The sequence below is a fragment of the Periplaneta americana genome, chromosome 7, assembly GCF_040183065.1.
Source record: "Periplaneta americana isolate PAMFEO1 chromosome 7, P.americana_PAMFEO1_priV1, whole genome shotgun sequence".
NCBI classification, from domain to species: Eukaryota; Metazoa; Arthropoda; class Insecta; order Blattodea; family Blattidae; genus Periplaneta; species Periplaneta americana.
The window spans coordinates 179,251,728-179,269,724 of record NC_091123.1 but is presented as its reverse complement, the minus strand read 5'-3'; the positions used below and the strand labels follow the sequence as shown (position 1 = coordinate 179,269,724).

Here is a 17,997-nt window from a genome sequence, read left to right as displayed (position 1 = left end):
AGATAGATAGATAGATAGATAGATAGATAGATAGATAGATAGATAGATAGATAGATAGATAGATAGATAGATAGATAGATAGATAGATAGATAGATAGATAGATAGATAGATAGATAGATAGATAGATAGATAGATAGATAGATAGATAGATAGATAGATAGATAGATAGATAGATAGATAGATAGATAGATAGATAGATAGATAGATAGATAGATAGATAGATAGATAGATAGATAGATAGATAGATAGATAGATAGATAGATAGATAGATAGATAGATAGATAGATAGATAGATAGATAGATAGATAGATAGATAGATAGATAGATAGATAGATAGATAGATAGATAGATAGATAGATAGATAGATAGATAGATAGATAGATAGATAGATAGATAGATAGATAGATAGATAGATAGATAGATCAATATATAAATAAATGAGTAGATAATTAATTAATTAAGTAAATAAGCAATTAAGTAACTAAATTAGTAATTTTAGGACGCCAAACATTTCGGAATTATGCATTAACTTCATCTCGAGGTAAAATAAGAATGGACGTGCATACCTCTACTGTTCATGCTATTCTTCCTTCACACAAGATGTAGACCTAGGTAGCGTAGTCGGTATTAGCAAAAAAACACCTGCAGTAACCAATGTTGAAGAATGAACTAAATCAGATACCGGAGTAGGTGCTGCTATAGCTAGCCTTCTGTGCTTGAGGCTGCGGGTTCGAACCCGGCCTAGGTCGATGGCATTTAAGTGTGCTGTCATGTCAGTAGATTACCTGGCATGTAAAAGAACTCCTGAGGAACAAAATTCCGACCCACCGATGACGCTGATATAACCTCTGCAGTTGCGAGCGTCGTTAAATAAACTATGATTTAAAAAATTTCACACAAACTTCATATCAAATTGAGAAGGGCTCTTTTACCATTTAATCATTCTTTTGTTTCTTAATTCACTTAGATTCACTAATTTTGACGTACAACTACGCGCTTCTCTTCAGAGGGATAACTTGGGAATTGACCGATACATCAAAATGCAACCCTCTCCTTTGTTCTTCTTCTGTTGCCCTTGTTATCCGTGTTTTCATTGTGTTTTTTTTGCATTTTTCTTGTTCTTTTTTATTTCCATTTTCGCCTTGTGCTCCAGTAGTTACACTTGTAGGCCTATTTTCCTTCTGCCCTTTGAGTTCCTGTTCTCATTGTCTGCACATCGTTCTCTTTGTATTCCTCTTCTTCTTCTTCTTCTTCTTCTTCTTCTTCTTCTTGTGTCCCCCTTCGAAAGGAGGGGGGCACTGCGACCTTCTACGATCTATTGCGCTAACCCTCAAGCTAGGCGCATTCCCGAACCCACACCGGCTGACTACACTAAGGTTCGCGCCGTATCCAGGTTTCGAGCAGGCAACCCCACGTCCCTAGGCCAACCCCTTCGGTGTGTCGCCAGCCGGCGTTCGGGGAATGTTATGGAATGATTACGAAATGGAAACGTGTTGACGGAATGATGTACAGGGACATCATTTTATTTTTACTAACATTTCTATATTAACCTGTCTATACCTTTGGATCGGCTGAGAACTGGAAGCACCGTTTGCTACCCTCTTCCACGACTGGAGTTCGATGGTACTGGCCTAAGATACAAACAAATCACTCTACTATGTATAGGAGGGAAGAAAAGTATTTCATCCATTTACGTAAACTAGGAAATATCGCGATTTTGAGTTTGATAATTTTCATTAGGTTTTTGTTTAATCAAAATATAGTGCAGTATCTATACTAATAATAAATCTGTAGCCGAAATTTTTCTGGTAATTTTCGATTTTCCAAAAGTAATTGGTCCTAACATATATAATTAACCACCCTGAAACCTAAAATCGCTTTTTTTAAATTTTTGTTTGTATATCTGTCTGTATGTTTGTTACCTTTTCACGCAATAATGGCTGAACCAATTTATATGCAAATTAGAATATAAATTAAGTTCGTTGTAACTTAGATTTTAGGCTATATGGCACTCAAATTACTTTATTTAAAAGGGGGGTTATAAGGGGGCCTGAATTAAATAAATCGAAATATCTCACTTATAATTGATTTTTGTGAAAAATGTTACATAACAAAAGTTTCTTTAAAAATGATTTCCGATAAGTTGTATTCTTTACAAAATTTTGATAGGACTGATATTTAATGAGATAAATGAGTTTTAAATTTAAAATAACGCCATTTAAGACGGTGCAATGAATTAAGAACAAATTATTTAATCTGTAAGGGGCCTTGGACAACAACAACAATCGAAACAGGGGCTTTGGACATTAACAATCGAAAGCTATTAAACATAGCCTACAGAGAATGTTTCTGTGTTTGTATGAAGTAATATCAGAAGCTAAATTAACCGATTTGTATAATTAATTATTATTTCACCATTGGAAAGTGTAGTTTCTCTAGATGGACATAATGCTATAATGTTATTACAGTAACTTCTGAGTGAGTCGAGGACAGGTAAGATTAAAATAGCTTCTTATGCACAGAAAATTTGATAGGCTATTTTGTACATTCGTTTTCTGTATTTCTTAAAATAATATTTATGTACACTCATTTTAGTCTCAGAGAATTAACGAACAACGAGAGTGTATTGATTTAGTATGCAGTAATAGTACATTAGCTTAGCTATCCATTATTTTATAATTCAAATTTTAACTATGCTCAATTGAATCGTGTTAAAATACATAAAATATATATGCAATAAATGCAATGCAAAAAAAAATTGGGTAATGAGCGAAGCAGATTATCTTGCGCTGTTGTAAAAGTTGTTCCCTGGATCAAACGTCCTATTTTAATTATGAAATGACTTTATATTTATTTCTAACAGGTGCAGCGGAGCGCACGGGTACGGCTAGTTATCAATAAGTGTTTTTACTCACGAACTGAGCTGTCCATGCGGACGTATTCATTATGCAGTGTATATTATACTGTCTACAGCACATTAGCGTACAATATAGAGAATGAAGTTAAATTGAAAAATAATCATAATACAGATATTTAAACACATTTTTGAAAATGGTGGCCGTTCATTTCGATACAGACTTCAGTTCTAATGTGCATATTATCGCACTATAGATGATTGTACCTAGTTCCAATTACCAGTTTCGTCCTTCGCACTAGTAACTCATTTTGAAACAATTCTGTACCTACTCTGGAAAAGAGTACCCTACGTTCTGCATATTCAATCTTCACTTCTGCCCGATCCGAAAAGATAAAATTACTCAGACATGCTATCTACTGTCCGTCCAAGTGGTCACGTCGTAGGGCCGTACAAAGGGGGGAAATCACGTGACAGTTAATTAATTAACGATGCCCTTTTATTGAAATTATTTTAAACAGTTATATAATATTACGTAGACGTCCAATTTCTAACAGAAATTAACCAACTACCTTGCCTCTCGGTTTACTCTCCTAGCTTCACATCATAATCGTAATACACGTTCACAGCACAATCTGTTGCTATCAATACCACGTCATCAGACATCTCTGTACTCAAGTTCTTTCTCAATAGCCATGGCCCGCTCATGGAATTCGCTGCCGCTGGAAATCAGGGTTAGTCTTTGTCCCCAGTTGTTTAAAATTAGGTTGTTTAGAAATATTTTAAATGCACAGAACTAGTTTTTAGGTATAATTTTTATTTATTATTATTATTACTATTATTATTATTTTACACAGTCATTACTTTATTTTTCCATTAACACTTATATCTAGGTAATTGTCATTGTCTCAATGTAACACGTGCTGTGCTGATCATACTAATTCTACTATTCCTTTAGTTGTGACATTATATTCATATGTATTAATTCTTTTTTTTTTCTTTTAACTTAATACTTGTATACTAGAATGTATTTTTCTGTTTGTGATTATGTATTCAGTCTCTTTTTTTATTACATATATATTTTTTATTATTGTTATTTCAAAGTTAATACTGATTGTGTATATGTATTCAATCTCTCTTTTTTACTTAATTATGTTTATTATTATTTTTAAATTCATATTTGTATACCGGTATGTATTTTTTCTGTATGTGATTTGATCCTGGTTGAATGGAAGAGAAGGCCTGATGGCCTTAACTCTGCCAGGGAAAATAAAACTATTATTAAATTATTAAATGTTCTCAGAAAAGAGCTAAGACAGCCCAGCCACTAGCCTTTACAGAGAAGCGAATAGAAGCTGGTGGGGGAAACCGGGATACGACGTAGGCAAATGGACGACAGTATCTGTGCGAAATGATTCAATAATGTAAGCTCTTTCGTCACTGGAAAACATGAACATATTTTTGGAACGTACTGTTTACTATAACCGTAAGGTTACTGTGACTGTAGGCCTATATGCGGTCTTGGTTCTGTGCGGAGGACGGTTGAACTTCATTAGTAGAAGGGGTAGGAGTGAATTGCATTCAGAAACTCAGGTACAATAAAATTTGAAGTAAAAATAAAATTATATCCCTGTAGATGCCTAACATGGGGAATGTCCACCACGAGTGGACCTCAGGCTTGACCGGGATTCGAACAACGTTATTGTTTACTTCAGTATATTTAAGTCTAGACAGTCTTTAAAACTGTGCACCCTAGTAGTCAATTAACCCACGAGGCAAATGACCGTGATTAAATTAGAGTTTGAGCGGAAAATAAATTCGCTTTCTTTCATTCACACAAGTAACACAAGATTCTCTTCTATCCGGAGCTCCGAACACTCGTGTTTTTCTACTTCTTTCTAGTAACTTAGAAGTCGTTTTCATGCAGAATTAAACATCGAAAGTGGCCAATTAATTAAAGTGCTCTTCGTGTCTGTGACTTAATTATCGCATTCGGGAAAGGTTCTCATCAAAGACTTCTGCAGAAAAGCCCGCTCCTACCTCCACTGTGTCTATTAATGCGAGCGAATGGAAACTGATCAACTGATGTCTGTGTTAACTTCATGTAATGCTAGGAGTCGTGAGTTCGGAACTTTCCAGACATAACTCGAGTGAAAGGTAACTGCGAGGAGCGCTGTATCCTTTTCAGACATTTTCAAAGTTATTCTCTGATAATTTCAGTCTGAAACATAATTACAACATAGCTACCATGTAAGTGGCACATAATTTTATCACTATTAATTTTACACGGAATCTAATAACTAAGCTGCGGATTTATGCCTATATGCCTATTTTAATGCTTAACCTGAAGACGCAAGCTTTTAGGTTACATATCCATTTTAAGACATTGTGAGCATTATATACGAATTCTATAGTGCCTATAATTGCCTATTTCACTAGTAAATGCCTATTTGCTTATAAATGCCTAAAAGTTGCCTAAATATCCGTATTATAGACTATATTATGCTTGAATTTATTGACCATTCTATCGTTATTTTTTGAATCTGTAATTTGTTTATTTTTTATCCAGCAAAGGGCAAGAACTAGAACTATTGATAATTCTGTTTGTTACGTTTTACTGCCAGTAGAACTTGGAGAAATCAAATAATTTAAAATCAAGTAATAGCAAAAAAGTGTTTTTCGAAAGCCGCTTGAATCATTGGTGATAGTTGACTAGGGCATTCGTTTTGCGAGTTTGTGAGTATGGAGTTGAGTTTTCTGCTGCAATACGTGAAGTACACCGTGGAGATATGCCAGAGCAAGAGTCATCAGAAGCAGTGACGTTACTGCGTTCCCACTGGTTCGGTCACCAGCTGAGACTGGATCCTTGAAGTATAGCCCATCACTTCATGTGAAGTGGAGAGGAGTTTCCCCAATTTAAGAACATTCTTGCAACATACATCAGTTTTCATTACAACATTTGGACGAATATTCAGTTATTCACTGCCATAATGACATTCCTATAGAAACTAGTGAATATGCTGCGCTATGATCGTGTTAGCCGTTGAGAATTAGAAATTTTAGTGCCTTTTTAAATGCCTGTTTTAGAATTTTGAATGCCTATTTTGCCTGCCTATTTCAACTGCTTTTAGTGCCTAAAGCTCCGCAGCTTTGTAATAACACTGATATTTTACATAACCTCGTGTCAAATTAATTGATCACAATAGAGGAATTTTGAAACTTCTCTCACTTAGAGGAAGAGGTGGAAAAATTCAAGTATCTTAGTAACAGTAGGAATAGTAATAAGTACAAATGACACTCGGCAGAAAATTAAACGAAAAATAAATATGAGAAATTCGCGTTATTATTGATTGAGAAGCATTTATCATCCAGTCTACTATAAAAAAATCTGAGAGTTAGAATTTATAAAACATTTCGGAATATGTATGATAAGACTTTCTTGTGTTAAATTCTAACGTACCTTGTTTACATGTTTCGACCTATTTATAGGTCATCCTCAGAACTGGTCGTTGTTGGTCTTGGCGTCTCTTGTTTTATTTCCTGTGAGGGTGTGTTCGTGTGGTATAATGTAGAGTCAAAGAGTGTGTGTGTTCTAAAATTGAGTTGTGTGTTGAGAATATCGTTGGGGCGTGTTTTCGTGTGTCTGTATATTTCATATTGTTCTAGTGTGTTTAGTTTCTGGCTTTTTGGTTGGATGTGTAGTATTTCCATGTCTATGTTGATGTCTCTGTAGGTGTGGTTAGCATTTGTGATGTGTTCTGCACGAAAACACACCCCCAACGAAATTCTGAACACTCAACTAAATTTCAGAACACACACACTCTTTGACTCTACATTATACCACACGAACACACCCTAACAAGAAACAAAACAAGTGGCGCCAAGACCAACAACGACCAGTTCTGAGGATGACCCATAAATAGGTCGAAACATGTAAACAAGGTACGTTAAAATTTAACATAGGAAAGTCTTACCATACATATTCCGAAGTGATACAGTGTTAAAAATTGTGTAATAAAGATGTATAAAACAATTGTAATACCGGTTGTTCTGTATGGTTGTGAAATTTGGACTCTCACTTTGAGAAAGGAACAGAGGTTAAATGTGTTTCAGAATAAGATGCTTAGGAAAATATTTGGGGCTAAGAGGGATGACTGAAGAAAGTTACACAACACAGAACTGCACGCATTGTATTCTTCATCTGACATAATTAGGAATATGAAATCCAGACGTTTGAGATGAGCAGGGCATGTAGCACGTATGGGCGAATCCAGAAATGCATATACAGTAGAGTGTTAGTTGGGAAGCCGGAGGGAATAAGACCTTTGGAGAGGCCGAGACGTAGATGGGAAGATAATATTAAAATGGATTTGAGGGAAGTGGAATATGATAGAGACTGGATTAATCTTGCTCAGGATAGGGATCGATGGCGGACTTATGTGAGGGGGCAATGAAACTCCGTGTTCCTTGAAAGCCATAAGTAAGTAAATCCTGAAAACGGGTGTCGCTGAATATGGAACCTTCTAGAGATCAGTTTAGAGGTTTCTACTAAAAAAACGTTTCCACATCTATGATGTCAAAAAAAGTGGTTTTGTAATATCCTTATACTGCGATATATCCTAATATAACGGACGGATTTCATTCGTTAATTTGCTGGAAATGCTTACGAAATAATGATTTCAAAAGATAATAATGCATCAGATAGAGTTATAATGAAATACTATAGATAGTGTCGAATTGCGTAGTACAGATAATCAATGCTTTTAACTACTACGATACGATTTTGACAATACGAGTACATTTCCCAATAACATGGCCTTCATGCAGGGGCTTAAGGGGAGAGGATGGTATTTTTTGGTGAAAAATGAGTAAATTTTCAAACATAAAACAATCTTTAAAATACTCTGTGATGTGTATGGAATGCATAGCATAACATTTTGTGTGTATTTGTGCCCTTATCGGATGTTGAGTCGCCATTTTTAAACTTCCTGCGTTATGGATTTTTAAATCACTCGCCCACTTTTATTGTTGTTTCCGGTAAATTAAATTTTCAAAAAAGAATTTTTTTCGTTAAAACACCCTTTGGTATGTGTGGAATGCATAGCATAACATTTTGTGTGTATTTGTGCCCTTATCGGATGTTGAGTCGCCATTTTTAAACTTCCTGCGTTATGGATTTTTAAATCACTCGCCCACTTTTATTGTTGTTTCCGGTAAATTAAATTTTCAAAAAAGAATTTTTTTCGTTAAAACACCCTTTGGTATGTGTGGAATGCATAGCATAACATTTTGTGTGTATTTGTGCCCTTATCGGATGTTGAGTCGCCATTTTTAAACTTCCTGCGTTGTGGATTTTTAAATCACTCGCCCACTTTTATTGTTGTTTCTGGTAAATTAAATTTTCAAAAAAGAATTTTTTTCTTTAAAACACCCTTTGGTATGTGTGGAATGCATAGCATAACATGTTGTGTGTATTTGTGCCCTTATCGGATGTTGAATCGCCATTTTTAAACTTCCTGCGTTATGGATTTTATAAATCACTCGCCCACTTTTATTGTTGTTTCCGGTAAATTAAATTTTCAAAAAAGAATTTTTTTCTTTAAAACACCCTTTGGTATGTGTGGAATGCATTGCATAACATTTTGTGTGTATTTGTGCCCTTATCGGATGTTGAGTCGCAATTTTTAAACTTCCTGCGTTATGGATTTTTAAATCACTCGCCCACTTTTATTGTTGTTTCTGGTAAATTAAATTTTCAAAAATTTGTTTTCTTTAAAATACTCTTTGATATGTGTGGAATGCATTGCATAACATTTTGTGGGTATTTGTGCCCTTATCCGATATTGAAAAGTCATTTATAAGCTTCCTGCGCTATGGATTTTTTAAATCACACACCCACTTTTATCGGTTTCCAGCAACTTCATTTTTTTTATACATTGCCAGACAAAAATGGATATAATTTCTGAACTATTAATAATACATGCATGAAATTTGGAACACACATTCTTTAGAGTATTAGGAAACTTTTCTCTTTAACAGAATTTTGTTAATTGATTTCATTTTAAAAATACGTCCGTTTGTTTGCAGGAAAGGAAATCAGAAAAGTGTTATTAAATTTTAATTGTTTATTTTACAAACGTAGGGACTAATATCAAAATTCTATTACAGACAGTTTGTAGAACATGCTTTTGCAAATACATTGCAAAAACTGTTTGAATCAATCTTTAAAGACGGTTTAGATAATATCGGTTTTAGTACAATTCTGCATTGGGTTTATATATTTTTTTTTAATTTGGGCCCCCAAATAATTTTTTTCAAAATATTTATATTTGGTTAAGTTGCCACAGCTATGAGCTCTCTACATACAAAAAATTAATATTTTACACCAAATAGGAATAAAGTTTAAAAAAATACCAACCTCTCCCCTTAAATTTGACCTATTTGAAACTAATTAATGGGAAGATCAATCATATAGCAGGGATTTCCACTCTTTCATTGTAAGTGACCTAAAATTCCCAGTGTCATGTGCATTTAGCGACATCTATGATGAAGTCACGAGACAGACTGAACAAGGGTGAGGAAACGTTTTGAAGGAAGATCAAAAGGGATCATTTTGTTGCTAGAGTTTTTATGCCACTCTGCGATATCCTTTCGGGCGTGAACCTGACAAGGATTTCATTGATTTTGTGTCAAGCTCTGGCATATATTTAAATCGAGATATCAACTTTGTATAAAAATAAATGTTGTCACTGTTTGATCCACAATCTCTAACATACGGATTTTTCTCAGATATTATATTACTTTCGCATTTTCTTTTTCAAGTTTGTTTCTTGGTTGCATACTTTCGCAGTATTTTCTAGCATTTTCCTTATGTATTTTTTAAGAATGGAAGACAGTATATGCAGTGCAACTTCATGTGAATTTTAAAGATGTAGGTTTGAATACTGTTGCAGACAAAATATCTTTCCTTCTCGAAGCTACGAGACAGTTTTGAAGTTGTTTGTTTCTTACCTGGAGTTGTTTGAAAAGAAAATATAAGTTTGATTCTGAAAATCTTTCCTTCTAGTGTTACATCCAAGGAATCAAAGGGCGTCCCTCCATTTAATTTCCACATATTGTACAGTTTTCAATTCTAACTTCGGCTTCGTCTTTCTTTTCGATTAATTTGATATTTTTATATTTCTGTCTGGGGCTGAGGACGGAGCGATTCGGTTCGGAGCAGTTACTGTGACGTCATTACTCGGTTGAACCGAGTACAAATTTGTGGCGGCAGATTAAAAATTTATATAGAATGAGCCGATTTTAGAACGTACTTTGAAAGTGAAACCAATCGTGTTTTAAAAGCGTTGTAGTAAATGGTTTTCGCTTTGCCAATTGACGAGAAAAAGCGCTTCTCTTCATTGCAAAATGACAGTTGCAAAATTCATTTGCGTGAACTATTTGCGGAGTTATTTTGTCTGAAAGGCCTATTTAACTTTCAGAGTTGTTATATATGACAGACGAAATATAATTGATAAAATAATTTATAATACTAATACATTAACATGTGGTGTAAACGTTAAACGCTGCAGCTAATTAAAAAAAGAAGATAGAAAGAAACTGGCTCCATGAAGCGCCGCCTAAAACACTTAAAAATAACAAACATAATTATTTACTATTACGGAAAGTGGATAAAATAATCAACACAACGTGGAATCTTAAACTGAAGAACGTAATGTTTATTTATTTTATAACATTACTAGCCTTCAATACAACCATGTTCTCTTTGATGAAGAGTAATATTATTGATAAATTAAAGTAATTAGGTAACATAATTCGTAGAAATAAATACAAATAAAATGATGACTGATGAGGTAACACAAATGCAATAAACACAAATAGAAGAAAAATAAAATGCACTTCCTTTTTTAACATATTTTAATATTAATCAAACACTCTAATATGATGATAATAGTAGTAGTAGTATTAGTAGTAATAATAATAATAATATTATTATTATTATGATGTATAGTAATATGTTCAGACTGTCAGTGCTCATTAGGCCCACTTGACAGGTCATATAATAGGATGAACTCCTCTTCAATACTAGAGGCCTTTCAGCCCGCCTTGGGGATAAGGAAATAATTTGTCCTGCAGCAGAAAATATTTAAATACAGTACCTACGTTGTTGTCTGCTAGTATTAAGGGGAATTGGACGTTATCGCATGCAAAGTAATGGTAAAAATAGCCTATCTTCAAGCAGTCATAAATGTAATACTATTTATCACAGCTATTTCATTTTTATAGTGATATATGTATACACATTAAACTTTAAAATGAAAAAAGAATGGTTAATCTAGTGTAAATCTTACCCTTAAATTAATTTTTGAATTTAAACATATGTTTTATATAAATTCACTACATACCTGTGATTAGGTACACTCTATTCACTTATCATAGCACACATTGAATTAAAATTTTGGCCACTTACTGCTAACTGATACTAAAACATACCCTACTAAAATTATTAAAATATCTGTAATATTATGGGCATAGGGCTTATACTAATCTTCAATTTTTTTTTAATTTATTGACGGTGATGATTACTATAAGCCCTATGCCCATAATATTACAGATACATGAATAATTTTAGTAGCGTATGTTTCAGTATCTATTGGCAGTAAGTGGTCAAATTTTCAATTCAATATGTGCTATAATAAGTGAATAGAGTGTACCTAATTACAGACATGTAGTGGATTTATAAAAAAATTGTGCTTAATTAAAAAAATTAATTTAAGGATACAGATTTACTCTAGAGTCACCATTCTTTTTCATTTTAAAGCTTAATATGTATACACACATAGCTAACAAAAATGAAAGACCACTGATAAATAGTAGACTATTATATTTATGACTGCTAGAAGATAGGCAATTTTTACCATTATTTTGCATGCGATAATGACGAACTCCCCTTAAGTAAAACACGTGAACTCTGTTTGAACTGACCGGTAACGGCTACGGTTAACCGAGTAGCTTCGGTGCTCCGCTGCCAAGCACATAAACCGATAGAACCGAGTAACTCAACAGTTCTACTCGCTCCGTCCCCAGCTCTATTTCTGTCCTTTCTACTTTATCATTACTTAATGTTATATTATTTTACCTTTCTTTCTCTTTAGATTTCCTTGCCATCCTACCTTCACCTCCATTCGTCTTTTCTTGCGTTTATGTTGCTAGTATTCACACTCACGATATATTAATCGTCAATTTTGTATATTCCCTTTTCTTCTTATAAATTTACTTGTAACATCATCCCTCAAACTCAAACTACTAAAAAAAGAAAAGAAGTACGGCAATTTAAAATGTGTATCATAACGATAAGACTGCTACATACTGTCTCAAAATTACAAAATTCTACAGATGCAGTCCAAAAAGCACTTGTTCACGACAGTGTAAACTTATATTAAGAGAAAAGTCAAGTGAATTCACGTACAAAACTTTTTGGATTTTAAAGTTAACAAGGATTGAAACATTTAGCTCATTAATACTGATGTAAGTTTCCGCAGAACGTGGAAATCAGCAATTGTTAATTTTAGAATTGCCATGCAATAAGATTGTCCTGTCGACATTACAGAATCGATATACTTCCATCTCCTAACTGCGTGTTCTTACTGACTTACTTACAAATGGCTTTTAAGGAACCCGAAGGCTCATTGCCGCCCTCACATAAGCCCGCCATCGGTCCCTATCCTGTGCAAGATTAATCCAGTCTCTATCATCATATCCCACCTCCCTCAAATCCATTTTAATATTATCCTCCCATCTACGTCTCGGCCTCCCCAAAGGTCTTTTTCCCTCCGGTCTCCCAACTAACAATCTATATGCATTTCTGGATTCGCCCATACGTGCTACATGCCCTGCCCATCTCAAACGTCTGGATTTTATGTTCCTAATTATGTCAGGTGAAGAATACAATGCGTGTAGCTCTGCGTTGTGTAACTTTCTCAATTCTCCTGTAACTTCATCCCTCTTAACCCCAAATATTTTCCTAAGCACCTTATTCTCAAACACCCTTAACCTATGTTCCTCTCTCAGAGTGAGAGTCTAAGTTTCACAACCATACAGAACAACCGGTAATATAATTGTTTTATAAATTCTAACTTTCAGATTTTTTGACAGCAGAGTAGATGATAAAAGCTTCTCAACCGAATAATAACACGCATTTCCCATATTTATTCTGAGTTTAATTTTCTCCCGAGTGTCATTTACATTTGTTATTGTTGCTCCAAGATATTTGAATTTTTCCACCCCTTCGAAGGATAAATCTCCAATTTTTATATTTCTATTTCGTACAATATTCTCGTCACGAAACATAATCATATACTTTGTCTTTTCGGGATTTACTTCCAAACCGATCGCTTTACTTGCTTCAAGTAAAATTTCCGTGTTTTTCCTAATCGTTTGAGGATTTTCTCCTAACATATTCACGTCATCCGCATAGACAAGCAGCTGATGTAACTCGTTCAATTCCAAACCCTCTCTGTTATCCTGGGCTTTCCTAATGGCATATTCTAAAGCAAAGTTAAAAAGTAAAGGTGATAGAGCATCTGCCTGGTTTAGCCCGCAGTGAATTGGAAAAGCATCAGATAGAAACTGACCTATACCGACTCTGCTGTATGTTTCATTGAGACACATTTTAATTAATCGAAAACTGTGGTCGTGCCAGAGAATCAGTCAACTGCGTGTTCTAGGCAGACAAAAAAGAAATATAGATGGAAGTATGTAGACTACATGACATCATAAATAAAATAAAAACCTGTTACCAAAAATAACGTTCCAAATATAGTTAATATATCCTTATTGGAATACGAATGTCAGAAAGGAAAACTACTACATAGATATACATCTAGCACTATTGCCACGTTGGTTGACACACGAAAACTATAAGAGAGTAGAACTGTACACACATTTCACAAAATCAGTGCACTCTGACAATCTAATCCATTGTGTCGTTTCCTTTAAGACAGTAGTTGTCAACCTTTCAGAGACCGATCTTAAATAACCTTTAATTTTCTTAAGTTCCCATATATTTAACTAACAAGTATTAATAATTAAGAATAACGTACGTAATCTTCACACTTAAAGAGTATCAATGATTGAAACTTGGAAAATAATTTTATTTTCTATTTTAATTGCAATTTTTCTGTCAGATGAGTTTCCAATTCACTGTGGGCTAAAGCAAGGAGATGCACTAGCATCTTTACTTTTTAACTTCGCTCTAGAGTATGCCATTAGGAAAGTCCAGGATAACAGAGAGGGTTTGGAATTGAACGGGTTACATCAGCTGCTTGTCTATGCGGATGACGTGAATATGTTAGGAGAAAATCCACAAACGAATAGGGAAAACACGGGAATTTTACTGGAAGCAAGTCAAGAGATAGGTTTGGAAGTAAATCCCGAAAAGACAAAGTATATGATTATGTCTCGTGACGTGAATATTGTACGAAATGGAACTATAAAAATTGGAAATTTATCTTTTGAAGAGGTGGAGAAGTTCAAATATCTTGGAGCAACAGTAACAAAATATAAATGATACTTGGGAGGAAATTAAACACAGAATAAATATGGGAAATGCCTATTATTATTCGGTTGTGAAGCTTTTATCATCCAGTCTGCTGTCAAAAACTCTGAAAGTTAGAATTTATAAAACAGTTATAATACCGGTTGTTTTTTTTATGGTTGTGAAACTTGGACTCTCACTTTGAGAGAGGAACATAGTTAAGGATGTTTGAGAATAAGGTGCTTAGGAAAATATTTGGGGCTAAGAGGGATGAAGTTACAGGAGAATGGAGAAAGTTACACAACAAGAACTGCACGCATTGTATTCTTCACCTGACATAATTAGGAACATTAAATCCAGACGTTTGATATTGGCAAGGCATGTAGCACGTATGGGCGAATCCAGAAATGCATATAGAGTGTTAGTTGGGAGACGGGAGGGAAAAAGACCTTTAGGGAGGCCGAGACGTAGTTGGGAAGATAATATTAAAATGGATTTGAGGGAGGTGGGATATGATGATAGAGACTGGATTAATCTTGCTCAGGATAGGGACCAATGGCGGGCTTATGTGAGGTCGGTAATGAACCTCCGGGTTCCTTAAAAGCCAGTAAGTATTTTAATTGCAATTTTATTAACCCATGAAGAATTAAATGGGTTTGTTGACTAGAGCCGAATGTTTTGTGTTGAAGTCTTGATAAATCCTCTGCCACATTTTAATCTTCAATTATTTCTCCCTGATTATGTTCATTGATTGTTTTGTGCTCCTTTAATAATGATTCTATCGTTAATTTATGATTTTTTTACTGAGCAAAATCCATGTTTGTAGCAAAATAGCTTCGAGCAGTGATCAAAATGTGTATAGAAATAAAAGCAATTAAAAGTGATTGTATAGCAATTTACTGATTTTTGTCTCTTTTCTTTCCAGCCACCTATTGTCGTCCTGAACGTCATCGTGCTGGAGGCTGAAGGGCTGGAGGCGAAGGATGCCAACGGTAAGCCAGGTCTCTAGCCGAGCTTTACTCACTGGTGTCGTATGTAGCGGTAGTCGGTGGACAGTTGAATAACGATGTCCGTTGATGCACAATAACAGTTGTGTGATTCAGTGCAGCTCATCGCCTCATCTGTTAGAGACAAAGAGCTGAAATCAGTCAAGGAATTAATTCGTCTTCAAATACAAACCGTAATTGTTGGCACGTATACATAATTGAACAACCATTAAGTAAATGAAGCTGATATACTCCTTGAGTATCATAGTTCAGACTCTTGTCACTATCTCTTTAGTAATGCTGAAGAATATTTACATATGAGCGTATTTCAAGATCTTTTTTGAGATCAGATAATATTCAGATATTTATGCCGGAATATATGTTTCAAATTTTGTCAGTTAATAAAGAAATTCCATGAGGGCTTTAAATATTGCGAGAAACATATTCAATACACAAGCAGAAAGTACCTAGCAAAAAGCTATAGCATATACTGTATTCCACAAAACACCAAGCTATGTACATTTTATCAATAAGAGAGACAGCTAAGAAATGAAAGGAATGAAATTCCTGACGTTTGCGGAAACATCTGAGCACAGGTTCACGAAGTCCAAGCCAAAACTTAATAAACTCCATTTTCTAACATAAATAATAGAATTACAAGTAGCATTAGCGCTATGTTTTCCTTTTATAGTGATGAAAAACAGACTTGTCTTAACATCACTGTTTCTCATACACTAGGGTTCCCAGATATTTTGGAAAAAAAAAAAAATACGGAATACACTTATCAGTTTTCATTGAGTAACTTTAGTATCCGTACGAGTGCTGCATTGGAGTTAAATCGCTCGCTTGAACTCGGTCGAATGTCGCACCCTCGAGCGAGATAATATCGGTCGTGATACGCTCGTAATAAATAGAAGCACAGTACAAGGTCATCTCACCGACATGTCTTATCTTGTATGGAAGGCGACAGATAAGATACACAGAATATGTTTTGCTCACACGGTAAAAATAAGGCTTTATTTTCTGCGTTTATGACAAACGTTTAATGGAACAGTCAATGGAACGTACCAAAACAGGAACATGAAGTTATAAATAAAATAGTATGAAAAACTTCGATATACAGTTATTATTCCTAATTAATATTTATTCAATATTTGATTTACCACATATATAATATGATAGGTCCATACATAGTGTTCCGCCTATATACTGCGACAATGTAGAAACGTTTTACAAAATATTATTGATATAGCAGTAGATTAATAGCAATATTAGTACAGAGATAACGTTACAGAAAATATAATAAAACGAATAATCATGCTGCACAACTATTACAGACGCAAAGATAGGTACATTAGAGATTATTATTATTATTATTATTATTATTATTATTATTATTATTATTATTACTAGAAAACTTCATACGGTTCTTGCAATATCGTGATTGTGTTCTCCGTTTATAATAATTACATTTACATCCAATAACATCTGTCACATGTGTGGGGGGGGGGAAATGTATATATATATATATTTACCTACAACATTTATATCACATTTTAAAGCAAGTTTTGTAGTTGTACTATGGAGAGGATAGTTAAACACTGCAAAGTTTTGAAATGATAAACATCTATGATGTTACTACACAGTTCATCACTGTAACAAGAACGAATGTCTAACGCTCGGCTTATACCGTTCGAGGATTTATCGCTCGTGACAATTTTACCCATCATGCATGTGCGCTACCTATCGGATTATGCTATGAACTACGAGGCGCATCCAGAAAGTAAGTTTCCCTATTAAAAAAAAAAGAACACGCACTTTCAGGAAAGCATTTATTGGCAACAGGTACAGCAATGTTTCAGCTATTTTTCAACATAGCCACCATCAGAATTGAGACACTTGTCGTATCGTGGGATCAACTTTTGTATCCCTCTGTCGTAGAACTCTGCCGCCTGTGAATGGAACCAGCGTGTGACAGACGTCTTCAGCTCTTTGTCGTTGCCAAAACGCTCACTAGAGGACAGGAATTTCTTGAGGTGCAAGAAAACGTGAAATCGCTGGGAGCAAGATCAGGACTGTAGGGTGAATGATCAAACAACTCCCAGCCAAATCCCGTCAAAACAGCTGCTGTGCGCCGAGCCGTATGTGGACGAGCATTGTCATGGAGGAGCACAACACCTGCAGTAAGCATTCCACGCCTCTTGTTTTGAATGGCACGTCGCAATTTTCGCAGTGCTTCACCTCTTGGAAGGAAGTCAATGAGCAGAATGCCCTTCCTGTCCCAGAACACCGTGCACATCACTTTCCGTACCGACAGCGTCTGTTTGAATTTCGTCCTGACCGGAGATCCACTATGCCGCCAATGCATTGACTGCTGCTTGGTTTCCGGGGTGAAGTGCGAAATCCAAATCTCATCGCCCGTGACGATCCTTTCGAGGAATTTGTCGCCGTCATCGTGATACCGTTGCAGAAATGTCAGTGCTGCTCCTAAACGTTGCATTTTGTGTTCGGGTGTCAGGTTTTTCGGCACCCATCTGGCACACACTTTTTTTGAACAGCAGGTGCTTAGTGACAATCTCATGCAACAAGGATCGCAATATCTGCGGAAAATGGCTGCTCA

At 35.0% G+C, this 17,997-nt stretch overlaps 1 protein-coding gene across 2 annotated transcripts in view; it reads left to right on the top strand.

The window, feature by feature from the left end:
• The window catches only part of unc-13-4A (BAI1 associated protein 3), a 758,033-nt gene that overhangs the window by 383,663 nt on the left and 356,373 nt on the right, over window positions 1–17,997 (top strand). For both annotated transcript variants that reach the window (XM_069831997.1, XM_069831998.1), the window contains exon 4: window positions 15,317–15,383. In XM_069831997.1, coding sequence (XP_069688098.1) covers window positions 15,317–15,383 — 67 coding nt within the window. The remainder of the gene's footprint in view (window positions 1–15,316; window positions 15,384–17,997) is intronic.